At 40.0% G+C, this 13,555-nt stretch overlaps 1 protein-coding gene across 3 annotated transcripts; it reads right to left on the reverse strand.

Moving 5' to 3' along the window:
- Positions 1-5,266: 5,266 nt before the first annotated feature.
- LOC122781404 lies at positions 5,267-13,555 on the reverse strand. Of its 3 annotated transcripts, none has more exons than XM_044045028.1 (7): positions 13,414-13,555; positions 9,669-9,894; positions 8,998-9,192; positions 8,580-8,749; positions 8,288-8,437; positions 7,405-7,574; positions 5,267-7,317 (listed from the first exon to the last, which is right to left on the reverse strand). In XM_044045028.1, the coding sequence occupies exons 2-7, from the start codon at positions 9,852-9,854 to the stop codon at positions 6,896-6,898; spliced, it is 1,293 nt and encodes a 430-aa protein (XP_043900963.1). In that variant the 5' UTR covers positions 9,855-9,894; positions 13,414-13,555; the 3' UTR covers positions 5,267-6,895. The 3 variants fall into 3 exon arrangements, with proteins under 3 accessions (XP_043900963.1, XP_043900962.1, XP_043900961.1); XM_044045027.1 differs by lacking the exon at positions 13,414-13,555 and adding an exon at positions 10,164-10,295; XM_044045026.1 differs by lacking the exon at positions 13,414-13,555 and adding an exon at positions 10,095-10,295.

Below are 13,555 nucleotides of genomic sequence, written 5' to 3' on the forward strand. Positions count from 1 at the left end.
TGAAGACTTTGCCGTCACACCTGTCTGATGGTCGGTTCGCCTCCGCCTCCTATGCTGCCACTGTGATGGATCACGGCCGTTGCCCATATGCAGACGGATGGATTCTTCCTATTATGAAAGTTTGGGAAGGGATTGTTTTAACATTCAAGTGTGAGAATTTGACTTGTGTCCGTGCACCAGACATTTTGATGAGATGTCCTTGGTGTTTATTGAGTCAGCAGAAGAGACACCAGTGTGTTTTATGTTGATTGCGGATGCTGTTGTGTACAGGTGTTTGCCTTGACACCTCTCATTACCTGCTCTCCACTGTGGCTATCTAAAATCTCATTATGCTGTCACATTTGATTTCAAGACAGATGGGTGTGTCTCGACGACCTCCGCTCGCAGGTGAGCATGCTGGGAAATCTGTGTAGCATAACTTTTTGTCACACAGAAACAAATATTGTGCTTTTTATTTTGGTTTGTACAATTGAGGCTGATGTAGAAGCATATAAACTACGGACCTGCTTCTAATGTAAATATAAAAGGCATACAATGGAAGGAATACAACATTTTTTTAGTTTATTGTACACTAATCAAGGCACAATTATGAATATAATGTTTTATTTAGATCCCATTTAGATGTTCCAGTTGCATGAATGTTCCATGTCCATGCAATTCGCAGGTACAAACAAACTGGAAGGTAACACTCTCTCTCTCTCTCTCTCTCTCTCTGTTGTTGTTTTTGTTGTTTTATTCATCAATATGCTGCTCTCATTACCTCCAGAAGGCTGAAGGTTCACCCAGCAACCCACGGTTGCAGTGACTCTTTATGTCTTAATTTGTCAGATGAATATTGTTTCACTGTCTAGACATTACATAGCACTTTCATATTTTTCTGTGTCTGAGCTTAACTTCTGTCTATTTCTGTCTGAGTCAGATATTATTCTGTCCTTCCTCAAAAATTGTGGACCACAGCTCGCACACAGAACTGGAATAACAATGTTGAACAGCCAGATAAGATCATAAGTTACATCTGTGTTCGTGACAAGATTATGATGGACAAATGAGGTATTAAACATTATGAGGACAGGCTACATGTAGAGGTAAGGAAGCCAGATTTGAAACATGGTAGTTACATTTAAAAGAACTGTAAGATTTGTGTAACCTTATATTGACCATGCATGATTGTGGATTATACCTTGAACCCAGCAAACAAGGGTTAGGGTTATTAATGTTATTGGCAAAGCAGACAAATCTGTGTGTCCAAATAGGTTTACCCGCATCAGCTCTAAATGGTGGTGTACCACAGAGCTCTAGTATTGGCCCCATCTTTTTCTTGCATCAGGATCATAAACATTTAGCTTTTTTCCCCAATATATTATTAATGTTGTCTTGATGATACACAACATTATCTGTGGGTTATATGTTAATGATCATATAGATACAACCCTGAAGGTGACTTCCTATGATTGAATAATGGATGTCACAATTAACATATTACTCCTGTTCTTAATATTAATATGTCTTGAGTTTTTATGTAAATCCTTGCTACGGTTGTAAGGTTTTAATCCCAGATATTGCAAATCATTTTGAAAATGTGTCTGCTTTCCTTTAATGTTTCATGCTGCTTTCACCATATGATGCCTTCACTGTTGTAAAATGGTGTCCTTCTGCCATAGCAACTGTTAACAAGCTCAGACTCAACTTGTTCATTTTTTATTTTTGAGTTATGCAAATGTACTCGCATTACCGTAGTTGCACGACGATTTGTGCTAATAGTTTCTGAAAGCTGAGGAGTTGCACATTAAAGCCAACATGTGGTTATTATGGTAATTTTATTTGTGTCGTTTCAGGAAGCCTGGAAAATCAGCGTCTTTGTCGCCAGAGAGGAGAGAGTGGGAACCTGTACATAGTTTCCATTTGTTGGCCTGTTTTTGTACATTAGATGGCAAAGACTCATAAAATGTGATTGTAAATATGTTTCATACTGTTCCAATTCCAAGTTTAACACACAAAATCTGTTGATCATTTACAACTGCAGTGTTTTCCTAAATAAACCTTTTTGTTTTTCTTAATGTTAAATTGTTAAAACAGTTTTTATAACATGTAGTAAATTGTAAAAAAAAAAAAAAAAGCCAGATATTGGAAGTTATTTTGGAAAAATGGACACAAAAGCACATTTTCTGGTCCTTTTAAATTTAGCAAAAAAAATAAAAATCAAGACGGACATTTTGAGGGTTAAAGGGATAATCTCAAGGAACCGTTGGAGCTCCATAGTTTTAAGGTCATTACTGAAAGGTCTGTTCTGCTGTCAAGCCTCTTTTGTGGAACAATCTTGAAAAACATGCACTTGTTATGGCTGGCATTTTTCTGAATGGTGTCTTCTCTGGTGTCTGTGTTTTGACACGTCCCCTTGGTGATTCAGATCTTCTGCTTTTGTCTCCCCCATCCTGCTGTCCTACATTCAACAGATCAAATGGCATCTATTCAGTGAAAAGGTCAAGCCTGGTGAAGAAGGAGGAAGAAGAGGGAGCAAGAGGGGAGGATGTCTACATGGCATGGCAAGCAGGGAGGTTCATTTTTAGTCCAGCACACAAAAAACAAAGTACCACTTAATCCCATAATTTGCTGTGTCTATTCCTGATTGATCACATCTTTTGATTTTAATATTGAAGTTTGTAACCTTCGATGTTTAATGGAATTAACTGAGAATGAACACAAAAGAAGCATTTTTTAAATTCCGATAAAAGTGTTAAAAACCACAATTCTCTCCTGCAAACTGCATATGATTTTATGTATTGTTTTTATTCACAGTTAGTGCAGAGGACTTTAACAGTGAAATTCACAGTTAGTGCAGAGGACTTGATGTGATGTGATGCCCTGTGACTGTCATTACTCACAGAAGTCCAGTGTTGCAGTCTTCAGCTCCTTCATATGTGAGTATTCATGAGACAATTGTTTATCTTGAGGGTAGAGTGCGTGTCCCCTGATGCTGATGCTATGTGAATGATTTCTCTCAGGCCATTGTGCTCTGCGATGTTTATCTGGGCAGCCAAAAGTCTAACTTAGTCCTGTGTCGTCGTCTGGGTCCTTGGACTATTCTTTTCCATTATTGTTCACATCTATCTTTAGTGGCACAGTGGCTTCTTCTTCTTCTTCTTTGAATGGTGTGTTGGCATTAAATTATATCCTGTGTGGCAGCAGTCATGTTAAAGCAGGTGTTTCACATGGAATTGACTGAAATTAAATGTCAGGCAAATACCAGCTCATGAACTGGGCTGAGGGAAAGGTTACACTGGGAAGAATTAGTCATGATGAAACAGTTGTACTTGACATAACTGATGCTGTTTGTGTCCTTGTTATCATCCATCTATCCATCATCCATCACTCTCACATTCACACCCTGGGGCTATTTAGAGTGTTCAATTAAGCTCTGCATGTTTTTGAACATGTGGGAGGAAACCGGAGAACCCGGAGAACATGCAGACTCCACAGGCCCAGACTGGGATGCAAACCAGCAACCTGCTTGCTGTGCACCACTGTGTGGCCCCGGCTCCTTCTACCATGTTCAAGATGTCCAAGACATAGCTGATTTTCAATATTTAATAATTAAAAAAAAAAAAAATGTATATGTCAAATACACTTTTAACCCTTAGTGCTCACGCATCACAGATCTGTGCCACAGGTGCACCCATGGTCATTTGCTGTGGGAATAATACACAACTGTGTGTGTGTGTTTAAAGGTTTATAGGCTTTAAAAAAAAATCGTCTTCTTATGTGTTGTTGAGTCAAAGTTATGATTCACTTTATATCACATTTTTAGTCATGATGTAAAGTAGCAATAACTGTGCAGAATTCACAAAATAGACCATTTATCCTTTTCTTTTTGTTCATAAAAACGAGCCAAGGTAACTTTGGACTGTGACGTATTTCCAAATTTCACTAATTCAATCCGCTTTTTAAACATTTTGAGTACTTTTTGCTCAGCTGTGTTTATATAGTTGGTGAAAAAGTTTCATCCCAGGTTGTGCTGAAAATGAGCCGAAATGCTCTGTGTTCCAAGGGTTAAAGGGACAAAAAAAAATGATGATACTCTATATATATTGTAATTTACCTGAAAATGTGACGCCTATACAGGCCTGTAAATGCTCCAGAAAACTTGGACTGAGCATGAAAATCAGCTCAGAATATTCAGCTCATGAAGATGAGAAAGTCAATATTGCTTGTGGTCATGGATTGAATCACTCCCACTCATCTCTGCAGAGCTGAACGACAACGAACAGGTTATTGTTTCCTCCCAAACAGTGAGATATCAGACGTGTTCTCACGCTTCCCAAGTGGCGTGAAAACAAATTGTGTCAAATAGCTCATTACTGTTGGTGATGGATTCTGACATGAACCCACTATTCTTCATTAGAATTTGAATGATTGTGTTTCTTTCATTTTCTTTTTACTTGTATGGACATGTACATGTTACTAAATCGCGTGAATCGGGCTTATACGGCATAATACGTGCAGTTTTATTGTTGTTGCTTTCATCATGTTTAAGTATGTCGTTTTCCTGCAGTCTCTTCTTCCTTTCAGCTCCCTTCACCCATCCCTTGCTTTCCACTCTAATTTATTCCTCTTTGCTTTCTCATTTCCCTTCCTCCATCCTTCTAATCCTCTTCCTCTTTCAGACTTGTTCTCTCTCTCTCTCTTTCTCTGCGTCTTGTCTTGCTTTCCTGTCTCCCACTATTCTTTTGGCAGAAGTTTATTACCGAGTCCTCCTCTCTATTGGATTCCGACAGTGGGTCACTCTGTGTCAGCCCCTGTTCCCTGATGAGAGGCCGTGGGTGGCATGATTATGTCACGTTACTGTGGCGATTTGTCTGTCGCCGCTGTGATGCGTTCACTTTAACCAAATGTAATACTACGTTCACTGACACAGGAGTTCAGTTTGTTAGTTTTTGACACAGAGTGGACGGACCAGCATGCACCAAAAGGGAGAATGTTTTTTATTGAGATGTTTTTAAGATGTTCAAATACAGCCTTAAAATTATACGTTTCAGGGCTGTATTTTTCTTGTTTATAGCACAGTAAAATATTGTTTTTGAACAGTTTGAACTCTTAACCACATCCAGGGATCCTTTTTCACATGGGCATACATGCAAAATAGAAATAACGTGAAATGCAGTTATTACGTTAGCACTTCTTACTATAAAAAGTGAGTATAGTGCCAACATTTGTTGTATTAGTAATGTTTGTTTTGGCTCAAGGAATCATTATTTTATTTTTTTTATCAGAGGCAGTAAGTGGATCAGCCTCGACCCCTTGTACCACTCTGTCTTTCTTCCTGTACTCTAATCTCTGTAATCTCTCGTTCTCGAAGGAACTCACACACTTTCCAATTTATGCACATGCACACATGCACTCCACTCTCCACTTTTAATTCACACTGAGAAACACAATATGTTAAACATGCTTGGAATCCTTCTCTAATCAAGACATACTGACAACCATGTGCACACACAGGGAGTCTGACTCTTTTCCACAAAACACCCGCACACAGAAATCCACACACACACACACACACCGGGTTGACATTCACACAGTGCTGCCAACGACGCTATTAAAGAGCTCCTTCCTGTGCTGCTCGCCCACCTGCTGCACTGTACACCTTCATACCGAGAGAGAAAAGCATCTTTTCAACCTTTCTGTGTGAGAAACACTCAACAGAAAGTGCTATCTCTCTTGTGAGTGTCACTCAAAATGTCCTATTTTTCATGTACATGGGAGGTAAAATGTTCAGGTGAAGAACAGGTTGTGGAGGTTTGTGACATTTCCACGTGGGTACGGAAAACAAAAAGAGAGTGAGTTCTCAATTCTGCGAAGCACCCTTGGGTAATTATATTATTATAACTATTACATGAATAACAACTTATTATTTCTTATTATCACATTTACAAAGCTGCACCGACTCTTGAGTACAGGCCCAAAACATTAGAGACATGTTATTCTGCAGCGATTCGTTACCATAGTAATGTGTTTTACCATGGTTACACTGTGACTTCAGACCTAATTCACATCATCAAATACTGGTTTCAAAGGAAATGTCTCTTGAGAAAAGCATTTTTATTTGCACTCATCCATCCCTGTCAGAGGCTGTGGTGAGTTGGATGTTTTCACCCTGTGTCCCTCTACATTTGGGTCTTTACATTCATTTTTGAAGTGTTTTTAGGATATTTGAGTGACACACTCTATATGCAAAAGGAATTATTTGCTGGGGCTGTGATGTATGCCGTAAAGGAAGGAATAATTTTGTATTTGTTTTTGTGGCATGGATCCAAATGCAGAAACTCCATAGTGTCAAAGCAGTCGATACAGATCTGCTCAGGCTTTGACAGAGGTGCCATTTACCTTGTTGTAAATAAGAGATTATTTGAAGGTTGAAATCCTACATTGTGTCACTTGTTAAAGTCCTAATATCTTAGTATTTATTTATTGGTGTACTGTTATTTTACACCAACTATTGCATGATAGCATGATCATTTTGTTTTTTTGACTAATTGCTGTACTTTTGTTCTTGAGATTTCATATTCATTTATAAAGGGAGCCCTGCCAGAGTGCAGTAAAGTATTTGGTATTCAGAAAATACACAAGAAATGTTTTAACTCTTTAAATATGCAATTCATTAGCATTAACAGACTTTACGATATTGAGAGAGACTAATGTACTGATGAAACACTTGTTTTTATTTAGAAATATTTGGCTCACGGAGGGACAGTGACTCTGTGGTGGCACGGATGCCTCGCAGAAAGAAATTTCTTGATTTGAATCCCACATTCTCCGTTCTTCCTCCCAGGGTTCCACTTTTTAACTCTCCTGGGAGGAGAGCTGACATTTTGATTTTGCTGCCATTTGTTTGTTGCTTTTATGTAGTTGATGCACCGTGATGGAGGCTTTTCTCTGGCTTTGTCTCTGTGATACTCAGTTTCAGACTCTCATCTCTTTGAATGGATTCTTCTGTCTCTTCTTGTCCTCCGCTTGCTTCCATTCCGTCCTGTTTATCACCTTTGGCCCCGTCTTCTCTTTGCTCTTTTGCATGTATTCCCTGTGCCTGCTCTCCATCTCTCTGCTCTCTCACTCCTGTCTCTTCTGCACATCCTGGTTGAGTTAATGTTTGCAGATTGTCCTTGGTCTTATTGAAGTAGCTCTCCAGCTCTGCCACAGGTCCCCTATCAGAGAACAGATAATCCAAATATGCCTGCGTGTACTGATCTGAGGTGATCAGGTCCAGGTTAATGGAGGAGGGCATCACAGTGTTACCAGGACCAGAGACTCTCCTTCTTCTCCCTGTAAATTTCAACTCTGTTTAATTAAATGCCTGAGACTGGCACACTCACACAGTCTTCTTGTTAATGTACAACATAATCAGTCTACCTGTCTCCGTCTCCACGGCGTTCAAAGGAAGGGTCACACTCTTTCCTGTCTCGCTGTCCGTCACAGTGAGTCCCGTCACGGATCCCTCCTCTGGCACCTCGCCAGGGTCACATGATGCTGGAAGACCACCACGGCATTTCATGACACACACCGTGTTAGACTTATGTCGCCTACAATGATGAGATTTGAAAAAAGAAACAGAGATTCTCAGTAATGTGTGCTGCTTTAATGCATATTCATCCATCAAAACAGAAACCTCAATTAATCATTGCAGGAGTGACATGTTGTCAGCTTAATGAATGAGAGACCAACGCACTGGGATCGGAAACGCGAAGTTTTGACTGTCATGTTTTTCCCCACTTTATTCACACGTTGTAGATTTTAATCACAAATTCAGCTGCTGCCTGTCTGAATTCATATTTGTTCTCATAGACGGTGAACTCTAAACATAACCTGCACGCTTAGGCCTCCACCTTTCTGACAGTGTTTCTGCTGTCATACTTGAAACAGGCTGGAAAGCTTGTCTCGTAGCGACCAGTGCAGCCATGGTTTCTTCTGTCAGTCTGCTTTATTACTGTGGGTTCATGCCTCAGATGAAGTGCCGCGTGTTTGCTGTCAAACAACACGGCCTCAAAAATCGTCAGTGTTTTTCTACCTGTGTCAACTGTATTTGTTTGCGTTAGCTCCACCAACGTACACTGAATCACACATTTAAACTGCATGTCATCGCGCATAATTGTCGCAGATGATGACCCTTCCATCTTTCCTCACAAAAATGTTGAGGAACATTGTGTAATAAACAATAAATAATAATAAAATGGTCAATATTTGCTGTGTTGTTTCCACTGTGGTGGGCCGGCAGATGTTGAATGAACTGCGTCACCTGTAAGCTGGTATAATCTCTGTAAGGTCATCCTTGTATTGTTCCAGTGCTTCCCTTGCAACCAGGGGCTCATTCAGACCTTCAAGGGCAGAGAGGTGAACCAACAGCTGGATGTGAAACACTGCTCCACTGGCCCAGTGCCTCAGAGACCTGGAGAAACAGACAAGACGATGTAACAAGTGCTAACCCACCGTGACATCACGCACTGATTTGTGAGCCTCCGTTTCTGCAGCCTTACATTTTGCAGTTGTTCTTCAATACTTTCCTGATCGAGAGAATAGTGTTTACTCACCTGGAGTCACAGTCTCCCCTCAGCATACACGTCTTCAGCTGAGTGAGGGTGAGGCTGAGCTGGCCCTCAAGTCTGACAGAGTCCTCAAACAGTCTCTTCTTGTTACTCAAGTTGATTCTACAGCGTTTCAGGTACTCCTCCATCACCTCCTGGACCCCCCCGACTCTCTCCTGGAGGTAGATAATGGCAATTAATAACTTTTTGTTGTTTCATTTTACTTTTGATTATTACTATCGTAAACATTCTGTTTCACTTCATCTCATCTGCAGCTTTGTCTTGTTATAGTCAAAGATTTGACAGTACTCGTATGCAGGCGTGCAAACATGGCTAACTAAAATATATCAGTGATTATACATAAGAATATGATCTGCTTTAATATTTCAGCAATACCTCCTGTTATTTTCAAACAGAGCTTTACCTGACAAGATGACAAAGTCGCCGACTTCCCTTTCACCCCCAATGACCGTCTTGATGATGAGTAAGCCATATCCATCACCAAGGTAACCACTAATCCTACCAAGCCAGCCAGACGTGGCTCATCTGAGAAGGTTGTCAGTCGCCCAATCAGATCTTTCAGGTAGGCAGGCGCCCGGTTCCCAATGTCGCCCTGCAGCTGGGTGAGGAGGAGAAATTAACGAAAAACGTTAAAGTAAATGGAGACTTAACTCCATTTTCTACAGCATAGTATGTCTTAGCATTTGTCTTAATAGAATCAAGATCTTGGGTGAGTAGATAGCGTTCTTATCTTTGAATAGCATCATTTTGCCTACATCACATTGATCCTTGCAGACCGTTGTATTGATCTGAAACCTCTTTACAAGGTGCAGCATTGCTAATACTGAGAGCTGCTTCATTTAGCACAGTCACTCTTTCTCGAACTGTCTCAAGGCAACAACGTCTTTCTCTTCTTCGTCTGGACGGATGTTAATGTGAAATCGATGAGCAGTTCACCAGCTAGGTCTGTTCAAGTCACTCTTCTCGTTGTGTCTTCGATGTTTTCCTCATCATCATCATCATCAACATCATTATTATTATTAGTAGTAGTAGTGATGCACGCTGTCATGCTTTGATCCTTTAAATCTCATTAACCTGTTGCAGTTGTTCCTGGAGGCGGGTGCGAGAGTCAGAACTCTGATTGTGATTGGCCAGGAGGAGAGGATGGACCACTCCAAGGTCAGGTACAGCACCGGCTTCCAACATGGCATTGTAGAGGACGGAACCAATCGCATCCTTCACTTGAGAATACTCTTCTTCTGATGACAATAGCTGGCCCATGGTGACGTTTGTAGTAATTACTCATAATTTAGAGCATCATCTGAAAGAGGAAACAAGCACAAAATAAGAGTAGCAGTAAATACAGTGCATAACTAAAACTGTGCCCCATATAACCTACATCCTGTGATACCACTATTATTATAGTGTTTTCTTCTTTAGGTTTTCATATTATTGAAAGACACAGAGAAGATAAAGAAAAACCAACAGTAAAGACTTTGACAAAAGTTGTGAAACACGTGCCAAATATAGCTTTCGATCTTCGTCATCAACAGAATAGAACATTTTCCAAATAACCTCTAAAAAACTAACCCAAAAATTTCAGCAGCAGTGTAATCTATCTCTTCTGTCAATGTTGTAATATAATCTGTTTATGCCAGCCAGGTTCTTCTGCCTCTGCTTCTCTCTTCTCTTCCTCCCAAGTCCCCGCCTGCTGCAATAAAGAGATTAACCAAGACAACACAGCAGCTGAATACAGCGCAGCAGTAAACCTACACCGCCCCCTAGCTGCAGTGACTAAGAAATGCAACTATTCAGAAGCGCCAGAAAGAATTTGTCTTATCGTCGAGGTCAAACAGGGCCGGTCCTATGCATTTTGCTGCCTCACAAACAACACAGTGGTGTCTAGAAACACATTTTTTTAGTTACTGCTCAGACAAACAAACTTGTTTACCATGAAAAACTGAAATACATATAATAATGACGGACAATGTAATAATGTAATGTAATGTAATGTAATGGACAGTACTGCTGACCACCGCGTGACAAACACATTAATAATCAAGTCATTAAACACTATATAGTAGTCAACACTGCAAGCAAAATTTGCAAAAAATAAAATAAAATACTCTGCATAGTAGCCTAATAAATTATAGTAAATGGTAATAAAATTGATAAATTCAGTAAAATAAACAAAACATTGTTACATTACAGATCATTAAATTTGACATATCTGAGCTTCAAAGCACTGTTTCTTTTTCTATCTTAACTATTATTATAAGCGATGTTCATTGAGTTTTCCTATTTTTATCTTATTTTCTGTGGTACCCCGTCCTGTAGATGGCGCCCTTGGTGACTTCCTGAATGGCCTATGCCTAACGACCCAATCCAGTCATTGTAGATGTCCAGCCTGTTATGGTTTAGTTCAACTAAACTCCATGTCACTGTGTTGGTACAAGCCAACTTTAAACCCTAACTCTTGTGATAGCTTGCTTTTACATCATAATATCCTATAATACTTTACTCTAATAGGGAATGTACAATTGTGGTGGAAACTTACTAAAAGAAAGCAAAGGTAATTTAAAGTTTAATTTATAGCCCAAAACTCCTAGTGACTGTGTCAAACACTGGAGAAATAGGTCAAGGGCTTAAGCCTTTTCATTAGATAAATGGAACAGAAGCCTTGGTGGTGGTGGTGGTGGTGATGGTGTGATGTTGACCTTTTTTTACTTGATAATATATGGGGCGAGGGGATTTGGGACTCAATGCAGTGTGGGAGGTGTTCTTTGTTAACTGGGACAAGGGCTTTTGCATTGTCAGGCCTCAGGGTGTCGTGTTCATGTTGATATAAGTTAATCATTAAGTTTAAACTTGTGAGACCTTCACCCCTCATTGTAATCTTTGTTTTTCCTTGTTGTCCTTTTCTTTTTCCCAATTACTGTGGTAAGTTATATGATGTCATTTGTGTGCTGTCATCTAAAGGAGTGATGCCAAGCACTAAGCTATGGTGTTATTTATGGATAACAACAACAACAACATCATTAACGTAGTGATGTTGCAACATTATTTTGGAGGAAATCATCTCCTCTCTTATGTGGAGGAAGAAATTGTATTGATACTTTTCTTCATAATGGCCCTAATACTTTGTTGTATTGTAAGAAATTCCTATTTTTACATTTTATTCATCAAATTGAATGTGTCACCCTGCACTCACATTGCTTGGTTTAAGTTGGTTTTCTTTTTTAACTGATCTACAGTTCTGCATTGTTGGACTTGATTCTTGTGTCGGACGTCTCTTCCTGTGACGGCACCAATCAATCAGTGGCCGGCAGTCTGAGGTGAGGCGAGGCGAGGCGAGGCGAGGCGAGCCCGTGTCAACCTTGGACAAAAGCGTTTTTTATCCAATCAACCTGTCAAAGTGCTTTCAGGTCTCTCACTTGTGAGTTTGTATTTTTGTAAACAGTAATTATGCAGCTCTTTACAACTCAGCCTTCCCAACTATGAATCCCCTGCGGTCTAAGGTTTATCTTATCATTATTTTCATATAATTTTGTGAAACCCTGTTACCTTTATTTCAACCCAGTTACCGCAGCATTTTTCCTAAAATACCTTTTTAATGACTTTTTAAAATGTCTAACCTATTGACATTTTAATAGTTTATGGTTATGTCCATAATGTATTTCAGCAAATAATTTAAAAAAAATAAATACAGAAATTACTAAAATACAGGTGAGCACAAAGTATGGGCAGGATAAATTTGAAAAGTTAATATTCATCAAGTCTTCTGTGAAATGAAAGTATTCCATAGGAACATTATCTCATGTAGATATTGATAAAGGTTTACCTCAAATTTCCTCAAATTTTGGAGTGACCCTGATAGTATGGTGATGTTTGCATGCTTTTTAAAGCTGCAATAGTTTTAAAACCTGTCACTCAAGAAGCAGAGTCATGGCAGGTCACATCAGCTCATTGGTAAAAGTGGACGCATGACGCACACTCCTGTCCTGGCCAGTTTTCTAAAACCATTGCACTCAGATCAGCAAAATCTCTGTCCATCTATTTCAGTGCACTCTCTTGGCCGGAGACCAAATTTCTTACGGTACGTCTTTTGTCAGAGATGCAGCACTTTAGCAAATGAGCTGAACTGGCTGAAAACCAACAGCGTCACATAAACAGAAAACAGACATTTTTCATCGGAGACATTTTGTCTTTTCACATTGAGAAAGGTGAATCACACAGCGATGGCTGGATTATCCATCCATCCATTATCTACGGCTTTATCCTCCACCGGAGGGCCACAGGGGTGCTGTGCTAATCTCAGGAGACATAGGGCGATGGGCGGGGGCACAGCCTGGACAATTCGCCAGTCCATCACAGGGCCACACATAGAAACAAACAACCATTCACTCTCACATTCACACCTATGGTCAATTTAGAGTGACCAGTTTACCTAATCCCCATATTGCATGGACTGTGGGAGGAAGGAGAGAACATGCAACCTCAACAGAAAGGCCCTTGTTCCAACCGGGGCTCGAACCTAGGTCTTCTTGCTGTAAAGGCAAGAGTGCTAACCTCTACATGGCTGAATGATCTTTTAGTTCAAATATGTCGTTAGAGTGTGAAGTGAGTGTTAAAGTGTTAAAAATCCAATGGAATAGGATAAGGCATAGTGTGTCACATGTAACGTAATGTGCTGGCTTTTTTACAGTAAGTTGAGCAGAGACAATCATATGATGCTGTCTAAAAAATTGAAGATGATGGACCCTGAAATAGCACAGAGCAGCTAGGATACGAACCACACATGGACCAATACACAGCCGTCCTCATTTATTTCTCCTCCTACCTCTCACTGTATCTCGTCTTCCACACCCAGTCTGGTTTCCAGCCTGCTGCTCTTCCCTATTTCTCTTGTTATTGTTGATTTTGATAGCTTCTGTCAGTTTGATGCAGTGTTTACTGGTGGAGCTCGGCTGCAGTGAAAGTGT

The sequence above is a fragment of the Solea senegalensis genome, linkage group LG15 (assembly GCF_019176455.1).
Source record: "Solea senegalensis isolate Sse05_10M linkage group LG15, IFAPA_SoseM_1, whole genome shotgun sequence".
Classification (NCBI taxonomy): domain Eukaryota; kingdom Metazoa; phylum Chordata; class Actinopteri; order Pleuronectiformes; family Soleidae; genus Solea; species Solea senegalensis.

Bases quoted from the DNA above. Each gene is read 5' to 3' on its own strand.
- LOC122781404 (XM_044045028.1), bottom strand. From the start codon at position 9,854: ATGGGCCAGCTATTGTCATCAGAAGAAGAGTATTCTCAAGTGAAGGAT. The intron at 7,575-8,287 runs GTGACGCAGTTC...TCATCATTGTAG, and splicing joins GAGATTATACCAGCTTACAG to GCGACATAAGTCTAACACGG. The intron at 7,318-7,404 runs GTAGACTGATTA...TGAAATTTACAG, and splicing joins CGCCGTGGAGACGGAGACAG to GGAGAAGAAGGAGAGTCTCT.